The sequence below is a fragment of the Mauremys reevesii genome, linkage group 4 (assembly GCF_016161935.1).
Source record: "Mauremys reevesii isolate NIE-2019 linkage group 4, ASM1616193v1, whole genome shotgun sequence".
Taxonomy (NCBI): Eukaryota; Metazoa; Chordata; order Testudines; family Geoemydidae; genus Mauremys; species Mauremys reevesii.
Window position 1 is genome coordinate 20,434,615 of NC_052626.1, and position 17,647 is coordinate 20,452,261.

The 17,647-nt window shown below is 39.0% G+C and overlaps 1 protein-coding gene across 5 annotated transcripts in view; it reads right to left on the reverse strand.

Moving 5' to 3' along the window:
* MARK3 (microtubule affinity regulating kinase 3) overlaps positions 1-17,647 on the reverse strand; it is a 93,629-nt gene that overhangs the window by 8,273 nt on the left and 67,709 nt on the right. For 3 of the 5 annotated variants that reach the window (XM_039534695.1, XM_039534697.1, XM_039534699.1), the window contains 3 exons: positions 13,291-13,394; positions 7,675-7,932; positions 2,398-2,424 (listed from right to left, as the gene is read on the reverse strand). In XM_039534695.1, the coding sequence (XP_039390629.1) occupies positions 2,398-2,424; positions 7,675-7,932; positions 13,291-13,394 (389 nt within the window). The remainder of the gene's footprint in view (positions 1-2,397; positions 2,425-7,674; positions 7,933-13,290; positions 13,395-17,647) is intronic. The other 2 variants (XM_039534696.1, XM_039534698.1) reach the window with 1 other exon arrangement.

Consider the following 17,647-nt stretch of genomic DNA (forward strand, 5'->3'; position numbering starts at 1 on the left):
CAGTTGTGGAAATAATAGCTTATTTGCTCAACTACAGTAGCCATAGCCATAACTTTGGAAGAGGCAAAGCCTTTTTCAATCTCAGATCCCTGTGCAATTCACAGAACTCACACTGACTTCTGCAACTGTGCAGAATTTGGTGGCTCAGGCTAAATGCTGAGTTAAGAAATTTGCCTTTAGTCATTGTCAAGTGTACAAGATTGCTGGCACTCATTCTTTCTCTGATCTACCCTAGCGCCAAATAAAACTACCAGAGCCCATGTATATTCCTCCTCTCAATTTATACTCCTGTAAACTGACAACGAATGTTTATGGCAACTAATCCAATAAAAGAATTCTAAAATATGTTCATATTTGGGAATGCCCCAAACACAGCACTAAGAGGGAGTGTAACTTAATACTATGATTTGTTTTGAAACAAAGAAACCATTCCAAGTCTAGTATGCAAAGTATTTTTTCACAGCCTGACTTTCTTGAATGAATGTGAACTTCAGCAACTAGTTTGGACCTCAATTAAATACAATTCCTAAGGGAATTAACTAAATGTATATCCTAACAATTTTAGGTCACAGCTTGCCTAAAGAAAGTACACCTCTACCCTGATATAACACTGTCCTTGGGAGCCAAAAAAAAAAAATCTTACCGCGTTATAGGTGAAATTGCGTTATATCGAACTTGCTTTGATCTGCCGGAGTGTGCAGCCCCCGGCCCCGAGCACTGCTTTACCGCGTTATATCCAAATTCGTGTTATACTGGGTCGTGTTATATCGGGGTACAGGTGTACGACAAACTTCAAGTTGCAAAGATCAGTGATGATTTTACCTTTAGAAAGTACAAATGGATGCCCAGTTTTACAGTGAAGTATGTTGGGATGAAATTATTTTTTATTTTTGGCCACTTCTGAATCAAAACTTCTTCTCTCAACAGTTAAGCATGGTATCATCATTCCAGACAAGCTTGGCAACACTTAAAAGGCCACTGTCGGATACTATTAAAAAATTTAGCTCAATCAAAAAGCTGTTTCAAAGTTTTAGAAGTTTTCACTGACCAAAGAAACGCGAGTAGCTCTAGCAATATTTCTTTCAGTGTGCCTTCCTACACCTTTTAGTTTCTCATTGTGAAATTTCATTTCTTTCAGTATACAACTCTAAATTCAGTTATTGGAACCCACAGTCTTTCAAGCTTCCCTTATTTTTTATTCTATTCTCTGAAGACAATATGACAAGCAATTTCCAAGTCATACTTTTTATTTCCATCATGCTTCATTTTTAGAATATTTTGGTAGCTTTTTTTCCTGTTGGTCTATTTCTTCCATCTTTTAGCTTATGGATGATGGGGCTTTCCAAAGAATTAGGAGAAGAATGCTGAAGTAATACAGCTTTGAGACTAGGATGCCTGACTCTTTTTTCACCTACGTCAATAGAATTACACCATTACCTTGATATAACACCACCTGATTTAACATGCATTTGGATACAATGCGGTAAAGCAGTGCTCCAGGGAGGGCAGGGCTGCACACTCCAGTCGATCAAAGCAAGTTCAATATAACATGGTTTCACCTATACCGCGGTAAGATTTTTTGGCTCCCAAGGACAGCGTTATATCGAGGTAGAGGTGTACTTGTAATTTATGCCAGTATTAAAGCAAGAACAATCAGTTCCACCTGCTTTCTTAAAACCTTTCTAGGTAGGATAGTTTTTCCAAGATTGGTTCCTTTTGTCAATGCACTTGCATAACTTTTATGCTTTTGTTTATTCTATAAATTGCAATTAAGTGCTTCAATTTATGTCTCTGTTGGACTGTATAAAAGGAAGTAATTTGGCTTTGGGTACTCTACAAAATGCTTCTTATTTTAAGATTTTCAATCTTAAATCCTTCATCCCTCATGCAAACTTCCAATCTCTCAAGTGATTTGTATTTTTAAGTCAAATTTGGTGAATGTCTAAATTTGTTATGACCAGAAGAAAATTACTCATACGCTATTTTGATAAGAATTGTCATAATGAAGAAAATTAGAGGATAAAGTATGTAGAGCATCACTTACCTTTACACATTTGTGCCCTTATGTTTTGTCTACATTTTTCAGTGTTACCAAACACATCATTCTTCAAATATAAGCATGCTAAGTGTATTAGTATAAAGAACAGAATTATTTTTGGTACTATCAACTCTATTAAAGAAAGAAGCGTGCACAAGGCATGCTTTGCATCTTGTTATACAGGTGCCACAGATGCTTAAGTATCATCATTAGTCAATGGATTTCCTTCTATATTTTCCTTTCAAGGAAGAAAGTATTTAGTTCTCAGTAGAAAGTTTAGTTTTTAGAAAACCAAGGCTAGAAAGCCAAATTTTATGTTAATTGCAGGAGCCACTTTTTTAAATATAAATAAATCCTACCTTTTGATAAACCTGAATGACATGTTTCTAAAAGAAATTAAGCCAAAACAATAATTAACAGAAAAGGTTTGTACAAATTAAATTGAAAATTCATTCAAAAAGTGAAACATGCAATAACAATGAAATTTCATATTTAAATGCACCTGGAAATAATAAGTTTCAAATTTATTCTGAGATTAGAAGAATGATTTCAGGGCTGAGGAAATGTCTTAATTTTGTTTTCAACTTTGTTTTACTTCTGAGAGCATTCCAACATTTCTTCTGAAAAGAGTCATCACTAAATATTATGAATTCAAATGTATACCAGTTTAAAAATATTCTTAAACTGTAGCACTGTTTTCACTTACAAAGGGATTGAATTTTTGTCTATTGTCCTATGCATTTCAGACAGGAAAAAAATGTCAACTTTTGTAGTTGAATAGCCCCAAAATTAACTAATTTCTTCATAACATCCATTTAGTCATTTGGTGCCAAGAACTGTGTGACGGGTTGGGTCACAGAGACCCTCCTGGGACTGCCACCTGAAGTGTTGAGACTACCTCTGGGCTCATTTTCCCTGGCAACTTGGGACTTAAGAACCCTGCCTTGTTGAGCCAGACATGCCAGTCTGCTGCAACACACAGTCTGAACCACATCCCCCAAAAGCTGCAGACTTACCTGAAGATGGCTTAGAAAGTGCTCCTGTCTCTAGCACTCAGATACACAATTCCCAAAGGGATCTAAACCCCAAATAAATCCGTTTTACTCTGTATAAAGCTTATACAGGGTAAACTCAAACTGTCCACCCTCTATAATGCTGATAAGAGAGATATGCACAGCTGTTTGCTCCCTCAGGAATTACTTACTTCTGGGTTAATTAATCAGCAAAAAGTGATTTTATTAAGTATAAAAAGTCGGATTTAAGTGATTCCAAGTAATGACAGACAGAATGAAGTAAATTACCAAGCAAAACAAAACAAAAAAACACGCAGGTCTAAGCCTAATACAGTAGGAAACTAAATGCAGGTAAATCTCACCCTCAGATATGTCCCAATAAGCTTCTTTCACAGACTAGACTCCTTCTTGCATTCTGTTAACGATACTATACCCCAACATATTTCCAGGGACCAGGAACTCACAACTTTGCTAAAACACCTATGAATCACATCAGGCTTAAAGGTACTGGAAGGGGGTGTGACCACAGACAAACAGGGATTTTACATGTACTGCCTCCGCCATGGACAGTGTCCAAATCTCTGGCAGTAAGTTCAGGAGGAGGGTGTGACATTGCACCGCATAATGCTTTAAAGAAATATGCTTATGAGTGTAAATATGACATAACCGGAATATGTTTTATGCTAGATATGCCATTTAACATATCTTTGCAAAAGTTATTATCTACTGAATATATTCATTCTATTTGTTTGCATGTATCATTTTCATATCTGAAGTTATGAGTGTTGGCTCTATGCTTGTACTTAAAGTGTTTGCTGTAGGAAGCAGATTTGGTCAACATAGTGTGAAGGGGTTATTCAAGTAATTGGGAGAACTTAACTAGCAATGGACTTTGGGAGATACCAATCCACATCTGGGCTTTCCTGGGAACATTCAAACTAACATGTAAACTATGGCGTCGGCCTGCAAAAAGCTGAAGCATTCATAGACATGTGACTTGCCCAGGTGGCTATAGACTCCATCTTGTTGCTGTGATTTTGCACAGGAGAACAAAGGGGTTTTTGCCCACAAGAGAGAGAATATAAAAGGCCCTGGAAACCCCTCCATTTTGTCTTCAGCTGGCTCAAAAGATAGTCTCTCCACTCCAAAGAGGTGCCTGAAAGAAACTGGAACAAAGGACAGTAACTATGGGGGGGTGACTGATTGCTGGATCCAGAGTAGGAAGGAGTCTAGTCTGTAAAAAAAAGTTTATTGGAACATCTGAGGGTGAGATTTACCTGCATTTAGTTTCCTACTGTATTAGGCTTAAACTTGTGTGTTTTTGCTTTATTTTGCTTGGTAATTTACTTTGTTCTGTCTGTCATTACTTGGAACCACTTAAATCCTACTTTTTATACTTAATAAAATCACTTTTTGCTTATTAATTAACCTAGATTAAGTAATTAATTCCTGGGGGAGCAAACAGCTGTGCATCTCTCTATCAGTGTTATAAAGGGCAGACAATTTATGAGTTTACCCTGTATAAGCTTTATACAGAGTAAAACAGATTTATTTGGGGTTTGAATCCCGTTGGGAACTGAGTATCTGGGTGCTAGAGACAGGAGCACTTTCTCAGCAATCTTCAGTTAAGCCTGCAGCTTTTGGGGGACGTGGTTCAGACCCGAGATCTGTGTTGGAGCAGACTGGCGTGTCTGGCTGAACAAGGCAGGGTTCTGAAGTCCGAAGCTGCCAGAGAAAATGGGCTCAAAGGTAGTCTCAGCACATCAGGTGGCAGTCCCGGGGGGGGGGGGGGGGGTGTTGTCTCAATAACCAAACCCATGACAAATTGCCTTAACGATGCATTTATATTTAGTGGCAAACACTGTGAAATTGCCCACTCCGGAATACAAGTAATTTATTGTCACAGAGAAAAATGAAGCAGGATATGAAAAGATGATGATTAAAAGGATGTTTTTCTGCAAAGGTGAGAAAGAAGAAACTTAAAGTGCTGAGTCCTTAGGGACAGGGTGCCTTCCTATGAGTTTGTACAGCACCAAACATGATGGGGGCATGATTTTGATCCGGGCTTCTGGATGCATACTTAATACATAATCTTTAACAAGAAATTGAGGTTTTATGTTTCCTTTGTAAGGTTTATTAAATAATCCCCAGATAGTGGAATTATTTACTGTAAAAAGGGGTCTGGTCAAAAGCTATTGTGCTGCGAATTAAAAACCAGAGTTCAAGCTTTTACAAGCTCAATTATGTTCTAAATAATTGAGAATGCTTCCTAATAGGTTCCAGTAGCAGAGCTCAAAGCTTACAAATTCATAGTACATGAATACATCCACATTTTGAATGGTAGATGGAAACATTAAGGAAGAGCATTATAAAACTAGCAACAGTTTTATAAGACAGAAGATGATGCTCCAAAAGGACCTAATGGTTGAATAAGAAAAGCTTTGTTCTAAGCCAACATTTATAGGTAAAAGTTACTGAGATAAAAATAGACATTTTGATTATAAAAAAAATCCCCACACATCTCCCCTCTTTAACCTGGGGATTTATCAAAATAATGTACAGCAGAGAGGGGAAGACTTGAAGCAGGGCAAAAGCTTACCAAATACAGGACTGAGAGGCCTTGGATTTGTCACGGACAACTTCTACATTTTAAAGCAAAAATTCCCCATACTGGAATCACTAGTTAGATATGAGGAAACATTAGGTTGACTTAGCCTACATAGCTCTGAAGGAAGGATCCTATGAAGACTGTGAGAGATAGTGTGTACAAGGTTATAAAAAGGAAAGTAAGTGAATGGGTTAATGTTTGGGGGGTATACGCCTAATACAAAACAAATAGTCAAAGACTGAAGTGGAATAGTCTATAAATAGTTTATCAAGATTAGGCTACTAAAAGGTACAATAGAGGTAGGGAGAGAATCAGAAGGTGTGTGGATAGTACCCAAAGCCTCACTCCTGCAAAAACGTATACACAAGCTCGAAGATGAAGACGCAAATGTCATGCAGTGCTCTAATGTGCATGAACTATAGGTCATTGGCTCAGATACCAGAAAGAGGAAAATAAAAAATTCAGGAGTGTTTAAAATGTATATGAAAATATGATTTTTAAATTTTAGTTCCTATGGGAGCTGAAGAAACTTAGGTTACCAATGACAAATTCAGAACATCATAACTTCCTGCTGAAGTAAAAACCCTCAAAACTGGAGCAAGCCTCCGCTTAGGCTAAGCTCCTTCAGTAGGCTATAACTTTTAAGACTATGTCGGGTCTACGCCTAAACTAAGCGCCACACAAATAAATCTTTCAAGAGTCAAGCAGGCTTCTGTCTAAGATGAGCTTTTAGGCTAGGCTGACTTTTTCAAAAATTAGGGAAGCTTTATATAGGGTGACCAGGTTTTCGACCGGCCCATCCGGTCAAAAAGAGACCCTGACGGCTCTGGTCAGCCCTGCCGACCGGGCCGTTAAGAGTTCGGTTGGTGGTGCTGCAGCGCTAAGACAGGCTAGTTCCTGCCTGTCCTGGCTGGCACTGTGCTGTGTCCCAGAAGGAGCAAGCAGGTCCGGCTCCTAGGCAAGGGGCTCCATGCTCTGCCCCCGCCCCGAGCACCAGCTCCGCAGTCCCATGGGCTGGGAACCGGCCAATGGGAGCGGGGGTGGGAGGGGCACGGTGCCTGCACGCAAGACTGGTGCATAGAACCTCCTGGCCCCCTGCCTGGAGTTCTGGAATACTGTTTTTGGAGCCTGCCTTAGCCCCCCTGCTGGGCCGCTGACCGGGAGCCACCCGAGATAAAGCCACACCCCAACCCTGAGCCCCATTCCCTTGCCACAGCCCTGAGCCCACCCTGAACCCCTTCATCCCTGGCCCGACCCCAGAGCCCACATCCCCAGCCAGAGCCCTCACCCCCTCCTGCACCCCAACTTCCTGCCCCAGCCTGGAGCCCCTTCCTGCACCCTGAACCTCTCATTTCTGGCCCCTTCCTGGAGTCCTCCCACCCTCCCGCACCCCAACCCCGTGCCTCATCCCAGTGAAAGTGAGTGAGGGTGGGGGAGAGCAAGCCGCTGAGGGAGGGGGAATGTAGTGGGCGGGGCCGTGGCCTTGGAGAAGGGGCAGGTCTAGGGTGTTTGGTTTTGTGCGACTAGAAAGTTGGCATGTCTAGCTCCTTTATAGCTCCGTAGCCTGCCTGTCATTAAACTCCAGACAGACAGAAATCAGTCCTAGTGACAGACCACACCATTGCAATGAACAGTCAAGTTAACACGTGCATAAAATCTCTGCAGAATCAGAGCCCAAGTATGTTACAAATCAAGGTGAGACACGTTGATTATGTTTCCTAGCAGGAAGTACGATAGGCCAAATTCTGCCAACTTATAACCCATGTAACCCTATAGAAATCAATTTGACTACAATTATAAACTATAAGAACAATGGCTTTCAAAGATCTAAAGAACTCCAAAAATTCAAAAACTAATACATCTAGTATTTCAGATTGCAGAAATGGCTAAAATACATTGTTCAATGAATATGAATAGAACTGAACTGCAGCAAAATTAAGTATTTGGAGAATGGGAAGTACCTAAGTGAAGAAAAATTCTCACAATTACAGCTGTTATTTTAAAACAAGCCTTACCTTCTTGTTAGTTTTGAAGTTAATTTACTAAAAAGATTGGTGGAGCCCCTGCTCCTAGTCTGTGAAAGTGGTGTTGCTTCATGGGATAGACTGGGTGAGGCAGGTGGTCCATTATATGTAGCAGTACGTCGCTCTCTGAGTTGACCGTGGAAAGTGCTACGACTGGCAGTTCCTCTTGGGAAACGAATGCGATCAGGTGTAGTTGCACTGCTAATGCTATGAGTTGAAGCAACAGGAGTTCTTTGATCAGGACCAGTGCTACAGAGGGAAACAAAAACATATTACACAGTTTCATATTATCCTTTACACAAACCCCAAAGCTTTGCAGGAAACAATGCCTGACTACAAATGTGCAACTGTAAATTCTACAATACAGTACACTTAAAAACATCCTTATATAGGGAATAGTAGGAAAAAAGCCCAAAGAGTTACTACAGGACATTACAGAATCAAGTAATATTTTACAAAAAGCAACAAAGAATCCTGTGGCACCTTATAGACTAACAGACTAACATCCGAAGAAGTGGGTATTCACCCACGAAAGCTCATGCTGCAAAACGTCTGTTAGTCTATGATCCAGACTAACACGGCTACCCCTCTGATATTTTACAAAAAGTTAGGAATAAAGAAAGTCTAAACACAAATTTATGCATTTAGAAAAATGTAATATTGAGCAAGACGGTTGGGAATTAGAGGAAACTGTGCATACAGATTTTCACTGACAAGACTGATGAAAGAAGGAAGGACAAAAAAACCTTCCTTTCAGGTGTGTGTGTATGGAAAATGGATCAAGTATAACCTTGCTGTCTCCTTTCTATGCCTGTGGAGAATCTTGCAGAACTCTATATACCAGCAATCTACTTGAAAATATTAAAATTCCTAGCAGTACAAAAAGATTAGAATATAATCCCGCCCCCAAAAGTGTTCAAGAACAGGGGGATTTTTGATAATTTTAGTAGTAAGAAAAGTATTAAATGTTCACTATGGTAGGATTATATCACAGACACCACAAAACAATAAATGTAAACAAAACTAAAAATTAGGAAACATCTTGCAGAAAATACAGTCTAGAACAAATCTAAAATTCCACAGCACAAAGTTAAAAAGCAGGTAAAACTTAGTTTCGCTATTATTTCAGTTTTTCTTACATAAGCTTGAAGTTATCTGCGTCATTGTTTATTGGAAGTAACATCATCTTCGTGTGCACAGAGGCTGACATGGACATCGACTTCTGATGTCGTAGCCGAATGCTGGAGGAGGTGGTGGTACAAACTGAGGCAGGGCTAGCTGCATAAGCGAACATTTCTGTCAGGCTGTGAGGGGGTTTGGGTTCAGGCAGAGCAGAGAGAACAGCATGACGGACCAATGACAAAGTGCAAACTACCGTGTCTAGTGAAAAGAAAACACTTCTTCTCACAAACATCTGGCTTTTGTCAAAAAGAATGCGTTACCACCACTTGCACAGGAGATAGAGCAATTAACTATTCTACACTGACTAAAACTTTTTTTAAACTGTCCTTTTCTGCAATGTGATAATTCAAATGCATTGACAGCATTAGCTTGTGGACACCTGTCTTGACTAGTTAGATGTATAGGAAGCTTGGGCCTTGAAATTCTTAGTGATCTGCACCAAAGTATTATTTGAAATAAAGGTGCAGATTGTATCAGTTATTTTTCCTATAAAAAATGCTTTTAAAAAACCTTAACACCCCAGGTCTAATGAGTGGGAATGGTTTCCTGGGTGAACGGTAATTCCAGTCAAATACTCTGCTGCTGCTTGAAAGTGTCCAGGTTTTTTTTAAATTTGCTCTTCCAGTGGGACACTCATTTTAATAAACCTCAACCACTGATGGGTTGAGGACTTAATGGACATAACCCAGACCTGAAGGCTTAGGATATCTATGCTAGAGTAGCAAATTAATAGTCTATCCTACTGATGAGTCTACCCTGCTACAAGGACTAAGGGATTGGAGTTCTGGAATGGCAGTTCAATTATCTCTGTGCAGAGCAAAGGACAAGATTTTTCAAGAATACTTTGTACTTGGGGATCATTGAGTAGTACATCGATTAAAATTCATGCTTTGAAGGAAGGTCTATTGAATCTTCTTCAGTAAAAAGGATGGATGGCTGTCATGTGGTGCTTCATAGTTCAAACTAGGTGGTAAAAAATAAGCATTGTTCAGCTTAGGGAAGTAACTCAGTATCTGGCAACAGGAGTTCCAAACCTGCTGTTCCATGTGATCAAAAGAAAAAGTTACATACATTCATATTTAAGAAACTCCCTTGTGGCTACAGATATTGGGGGCACAAGCGCTGGAGTCTGTCATTCAGTTAACTCAGAACTCCTGCAAGGATGCTGGTTCAGTTAGACTATCAGCTGCCTACTATAGATTTAGAGATTTAGAATGCTTTGAAAAAAGTTTCAGAGTCAACATGCCAGTCATTTTTAATAGAGCTTTTTCTTATGTAAATTGGGTAATTTTTTAAAAAAGCCTTTCACTGAATGGATCTGATATGCTATTTTATCATTCCTGGTTTTTGTTTTTCTCAGATGAAGACATCAGTATCCCTGTCTATAATCACTTTTTTTGTTAATGGCTTGAATGGTCTCAATCTCAATAGCAAGCATCTCAAGTAGATAAACACTTTTTAAGGGATAAATAATCCTGAAACAGCTGACCACTAAAGGGTCAAAACTTAATTTGTACAACTTATTACAAAGATAAACTGACTGTTTCCCCTTTTTAGGATTATTTGTTCTAAATTTTATCTATATTTAAGGGCATTATGAGCCTTATAGAAACTAGGTCCCCTACCGCCAAACAGATGCTTAACGTTTGAGCCTTCTCCCTCAGAATCTTCTGTACCCCACCTTTGCCAGAAGTCATCCTCCTGGTGCTGTCGTATCCTGCTGCTAGAACTGCTTTTTTGGCCTGTAAGCTTGCTGCACATCTGGCATGGGCGATGACTAAGTACTTTGCTCCTAACATGGTTTTTCAATTGTTTCTTTTGCGATATACTACTTTGTTACAATAAAATCTTTATAAAAAGATGTGAGGTGTTGCAAACAATGTACTCACATGAACCTCATAAGCCACCTCCAGCAGTTTTCCACAGTTGTGACAAACTATGGTGCAAGCTGGGATGTTCAGAGTAGGAGAAAGAATAGCTCTTTGAAAGGCATTATATTTGGTCCCTATATTAATTGATTATTTTTTCTTAAAATATGCTGCCTATGTCAAAACTCAATGTGTAAAGAACACATATGCAGCATACGGTGGGATAAAGAAAGGCATGAAATGCATTTAAGCTTTTTTAATATATATATTCTCTCCTGACATTAGAAGGGCTCTTCAGATCTTCAGCTGGTCTCGACATCCTCAATTATAGTAAACCTAAAATCTTAGTTGAAATGTTCTTTAGAGCAGTTCTCCCTTACAATAATTCCTATCACAGAGAAGTGCAATTTGAAAGCCACAAAACCCATTTCTAAGGAAACCCTGAATTCAAACAAACTAAGTTTCTACTTCAGAATCCACATCTAAGAAAAAGACCACAGATCTTTCTAGAGTTTTCTCTTTCACAGAGTTCAGAGAAGAGTATTGGAGAGAGAAAAAAACTGAAAAAGCAGCATTTATTTTAGATCCAATCAATACTGCACTTAATGCAATCTGTCATGCTTATGTCCAACTACAGCAACCAAGTATATTGAGATTTGACTCTATAACCCTCTGCAGCAATTCTCAGACTGTGCCAATCTAACATGTACTGCTACATACACAAATAGTTAAATCCACTGAATCACAGCCAGGAATTTCTAGTTATAAAGACAAACTTAACAATGTTGTGTTTTATTCTGTCAAACTTTAGCAAGATCAATAAGTATTAATTAAAAATATTAGTACCTGCATATTTATGGAACCAATAATGAAGTTGTTATATCAAAGGATAGACTCCATAACAGCAAGTCCAACATGTTTTAACCAAAAGTAAAGAGTGGTAAAAGCTAATGTGAAATGTCTGACATCAACAGTATAAATGCCTTAACGAGGACACAAAGTATGTCCTAACAAACTTGAAGTTTGGAATAGTTTTACTACTTGCATTACACTCTGATCAAGAATAGAAACTTCCCTCCCTGCTGACAGCTGCAGAAAGCAGGACTGTTCAGCATTTTTGAAAGTGAAGATAAGTTACAGAATATAAAGTATGTGTCTAGGAAGGTCAGTGGGGCCAACACACTGGTTTATTTATTGCTATGTACCGTACAGCACTGACTTTGGACAAAATGAAGTCTATTGAAGCATGGTGTAATATTGAGAAAGTCAAGGCCAGAAAAGACAAAAGAGCAATTTCTCAGCAATACAGAATGAAGATGCTCCCAGCAGAACGCCAAGAGGATAACACTGAACTCTCTTAAGCCCGGAAGTTTATTTCAATTTAAGATCACGTAGACCAGAAGATGCTGCAAAACCGAGTGCTAATTTAAAGACTGATTATAAAAGAAACTGAGCTGACTATCCAGCTAAGTAATGAGCTCTAACAAACAATGGTACAAAGGGACACATTTTCACATGCATTGTATAAATATTTCTGACTACTGTTTACCTAAGAGCTATTAAAATGCAGCTTACATCGACCTAATTATGTCAGTGTCTGTGCTACAGCCTTGCTCCCGCCGATGTAAGTGCCCTACTACAGTGACAGAACATCACCTCCATGAGAGGGTGTAGGTCTGTGTAGTTAGGGTGACACCATCCAGCAGACACTGTGTTACTTACATTGGCTGTCATTCTTGTCAATTTCACAGATCCGTGCTGGAGCTGTAAAGTTGACAAGAAAGGCTGGTAGGTTCCTTGCCTTGGGCTAGGAGCCCTGCTGCCCCCCAGGCTCTAGGCAGCTGGGAGCCCGGAGGTGCCCAGAGGGGCAGCCGGACTCCCAGTGGAGAGCTGTGCGCCGAGCTGAGAGCCCAGGCTCTCAGCCCTCATACTGCTGCTCTTAAGTCAGTGTAACAAAGTGCTCCTTGTGAGGCTGCGCACTATCGACAGAAGGTTAGTGTGGGCATGAAAAACTGTAGTAATTACTGTGGATACTAACAAAGGTTAACTTAAGTTTGTAGCGTAGACATGCCCTCAGAGAGGAGCTTTGCTTCTTTACAGTCCCATTTGTTCCTCAACTTGCCACAGATTGTAGCCACCTGGAGGACTGAATCATACAACTGTAACTGGGTGAAGGGGATGCTCACACTGATATGTTCTTTAATTTTTTAAAACCAAAAATCTTTTACTGAAACAGAGCATTCCTTGTCCAAATATCCAGAAGAATGACCGAATGATTCAATTTTAACCTGTGTACATAGGCTATCCAACCATAGAACAGATGATCATGGTCCATAAGTTAGTATCTACAAATTTTGGAAACCTTAGAAGAATACTTCAGGTCTACATACTGCAGAAGCAAGTACTTTCAAGTATCCACAAGCTGGGGATTTGTACTTACCTTTAAGAGAAAAAATGTGACACTTAGTGGTATCGCTTCATTTTGAATCATATACTACAACTTTTTCGAAGCATGAGAAAATAAGTACAGCAAATTTTTCTTTGAGAAATTTCATACCTGTTCTCCTTGCCATTTTGGATTACTGAATGTCTATCTGCAGTGGTTCTCTCACTACAAACGTATGTATTGCGGCGTGTCATTGCTCCAGGTGCGGTATTATTCTACAATTAAAGATACAATGTGTGTTAATCCACCCAAAAAGTTTGTGCAAGACTCAGGGCAAAATCAGTATCAACAATATGTGGTTGAAGACCTTATTTTCCTTAAATTTATGCTATAATTTGTTCTACAGCTTATAGTAAAAGCCTTATATTGATTTGTGTCCAAATTAGATAAGAAACAGCAATATGGTTTATGGTGACTGTGCTGGTCTTTCTAAGAAAGTGCTAAGATGAATGAACTGTTTGAAACACAATTTCATTTTATTTTGACTATTCAACAAGAGTTAATAGAGTAAGCTTAACTTTAATCACAAATGCCCTCGACTATTGATGTAAATAAAAATGAGAATTTTATGGAAGTTAATCTAGAGCTGTAGTTCCTTTACCAGATATTCTTGAAAGATATTTTATGACTTTTAGAATGTGGAAATTATTATATTTTCTTAAAACACTTTTCTGAAACTGAATCAAGCCCCTAACAAGTTAATTGGCAGGAAAAGCAAAGATCTAACAGAAACAAACAGATGTGGCTAAGTACAATGGGGAAGTAAATAAATAAAGGCGCTTAAAAATACTAATGCCATAAAGAGGAGTCTAAAGTTTTGAAACCAATAATGAACAATTAAAGTAGAAAAGGCAAATTCCAGAAAATCTCAGTTAAGACATTTTTCAAATATAAATATACACAAAAACATTAGACAGAGGACAAGAGAACCACAAGGCCACTTAAAATGAAAATGGAGACCTTAGAGGGGGGATAAAGAAATAGAATTAATTACTTTGCCTCTGTCTTTGCAGAGGAAGAGGGTGGAGATATGCCCAACTTGGCGGTCAATTTTCCAGGAACGACTGAGGAGCTAGGTAGTGCACAGATAACAGAATTATATAAAAAAGAGTTAGATGCACTTAATGTAGAAAAAGCACGAGATCCAGATAAACATGCACCCAGGGGTTTTAGAGGAAGCAAGCAAGGAAACTAGCGAATCTTTGACTCCCCCCTTCTCATTCCAGTTCACTAGATTTCAGATAAATTCCATACGATTGGAAAACGGAAAATAAATCCATTACCGTGCTTTGTTTTTAAAAAGGATTGCGGGACAAAGCATGACACAAGAGAGGTTACTGAGTTTAAACATCCACTGCTGGGAAAAATCCTGGAAACCAATTTAAGGGATGTTATCAGTGAACACATGGATAAGCCCCTGTCGATTACAGATTGCTAGTAAGAATTTAGGAAGAGGAGTTACCTAACCCGTTGTAGTTCTTTGAAGAATTACTGCTGTGATAGACAAAGGAAACTCAGTGCATTTTTAAAAAGAATTTGAGATAAGGTTCCGCATAAAAACGAATGGCTACAGTAGCGTGCAATGGAATAAAGGGTAAAAAGATACTGAGGAAAAATGGGCCTAAGAGAAACAAAACAAAGAGTAGCCATTGACAAACTTTTCAAGTTGAAAAAAGGTTCCAAGAGGGGTCAGTAAAAAACCTGTTATTCAATATATATAAAACAGCTCCCTGCGGTCGTCTCTCAGGCAAAGTTCCGATACATATCAGTTTATAATCAGGTTCCAAATTCCCCACAATTCCACAGCTGCAGAATATACTAAAAATCCATTTATTTCTTCAGAGCTGTACACTTGAATCCAAGGTGTCATTTATAAGAAATGTCTAGCACTTGCTGTTGCAAATGTTAAAAACTTGAACTGGTTATAAGCTGATGCGGAGTCATGTGCTCGAGCCTGCCAATAGCTGAAATAACAGTTCTAAATATGAACAGTCACCATTCATTTGAATGGGGTGTTAATGTTTATTATTATTAGGCTTAAAAGTTAACACTGCATTAACTTACTGAACATTGTAGGCAAAACAGCCAGCTGAAGACGGAAAAATCCATGACATGGTGAAAGATAAAAATTGAGGGGAAGTGTAAAAAGTTTAATTTAACACCAAATTAAGCAACAGCAAATTATGAACTGATTGTATTATTCATTTTCATATTTAATACAGTATGAAACAATTTTTAATTTATCTGAAGCTGCCAGAAAACCTCTAGTTTGCTGCCCTGGATTGCTAAGAAACCAGAGGCCTTGCTACAGAATTTGGTGAAAGCTCTGTAGAAAGCTTGACCTTATAACATATACTGATTTCAGTGGGAGTTTGTCTGTATAAAGACCGCAGGAATCTGCCAATACATTTTACACATACATGCATATGAAAATGAAATCTGTTAGCTATGCAACCTCAACGATGCATTAAACTTGCCAGTCAATACAAAAGGTTGTAACAACACTATTGACTTGGCATCTCTGCCCTGTATGTGGTATGACGTACATCTTATGGCACAATTTATTAACTTGTTCGTTTTCAATTTTTTTTTTTTTTTGGGGCCACTATGTGATAGAATGACAGCTGAGCCTCTCCACGCTCTTTTTCTACCTTTTCTCTGTCGGAGCACAACAGTGGTGCCGTTACAGCATGTTAAGTGAGACATACCCTAAGCTTAACTTAAAACTAAACACTAACACTATAAACACACACTAAGCTAAGACACTGTATTCTTCAAGAGAGAAAATTCACGTTCAGTGGATCCACAGAAGTTCATATCTGTCTGCTGTCACAGCTGGATAGAGTTGAGGTGGCAGAGGGCACACCCCCTTTTATAGGCACACCCGGAGAACACAGCAGAATGCAGGTGGGAACAGGAGGGGTGAGTGAGCTCTCTAACAGGCACTGCTACCAGAATGCATCCCATGAGTGGGACTTTGCAGAGTACACTTGAAGGTGGTGGCTACATGTTTCTGGGAATAAGGAGCATCCTCTGATGCCATCAAAGGCTGAGCTGAGCACCATGAGCATACTGAAGAGAAGCTTGGGCTGGCAGGCTGCTGCAGCTGCATTGGACGAGTTAGCTGCATGTGCAGTCAGCTACATTAGGAGAGACAACCAGAGGAAGGAGGGAAGGTGAATGGCTTTCAAGGAGTCACTTGCTGGTTCTTCTAAAGATGTCATAACACATTTGCAGAAAGTCTGTAAGAGCTAGGGTCCTGAAGCCTCTTTCACCCACTATAATTGCCTTCCTCTGACTTGCCATCCTGAACTATTCTGAAGGCCCTTTAGGTTGGGAGACAGCAATAACGTATACATTTGGAAATATAAAACAATCCATGAATTGTATGCATGAGTAATATGGCAGAATTATGTTGCTGCTAAAGCCTTATTTTTTGAGATTTTAATTGAGCAGACTACATATTAGTTTCCAGCAACTTTTTAAAGCAAAATAAATTTGACAAGTATTTTGCTAGTGGAACTAATCTGATTCTTACTGCACAGCTGTTCAGTTTGCACAGCTATCTGACTTGCAAGGGCCTGCATGCGCAATCAGCTTTAGAAGCACAAATTCTATGTTCCCTAAACCCACGAACACTAATCAGCTGCACACACATGCACAACACTTGCCTTGAAGTGTATACCTGCAGACTTAATAGTCTGCTGTACAAGCTTAGTATGCAATTGTTTAATGGTTCTAACAGTTAAAGAAGAGTTAGACTTTTTCAAAATCATACATTAGTCTTCAACAAGGACTATGCCCATACCAAGTTTCAAAGTTCTGCCATTTTGCAGTAGCTTTTTATTAAAAAGTAGTTAATTTTTTATTTTTTTTAAAAAAGGAAAGAAGTTACTAGTAATTCTGCTTCTCGGAAGTTATCTCAAGGGATTATCAATTTTAGGCCTTATGCAATCAGTGAGACAGGATGGAACTTCTGTACCTGAAGGATTTTTTACAACCAGAATGGTAGGTCAGCACAAGACAACCCACTTTCTTCTGGCTGCATGCCAACTACCACGGCCCTTAAATATTCTAGCCAATTCCTGGACTGTGGGGGAAGTAACAGCTTCCTATACACATCAGTTATAACAATGAACTCTAAAAATGACTACACAAGAACTTGCATTGGAAACCCTGTTAAGTTTATATGGTTAAACATTAAAAGAACCAGGAACTATCACTCCACCCTTTTATGTGGTCCTACAATGCTGTTTCTGATTATATTAGTGCCACTGTTTGATTCAGTGTGCAAGTCGGACCTTTTACCATGAACAAAGCAGGTATTCCATGGATCTCTCAATATAGTCCAAATTTTGATTTCAATTACAATGTAAAACTAGAAGCCACTGGAATAAAGCCATTGATGTCAGGATCTAGCTGGTGTAACAGAGCAAGCCAAAATACCAAAGAATGAAGCACTGAGGCT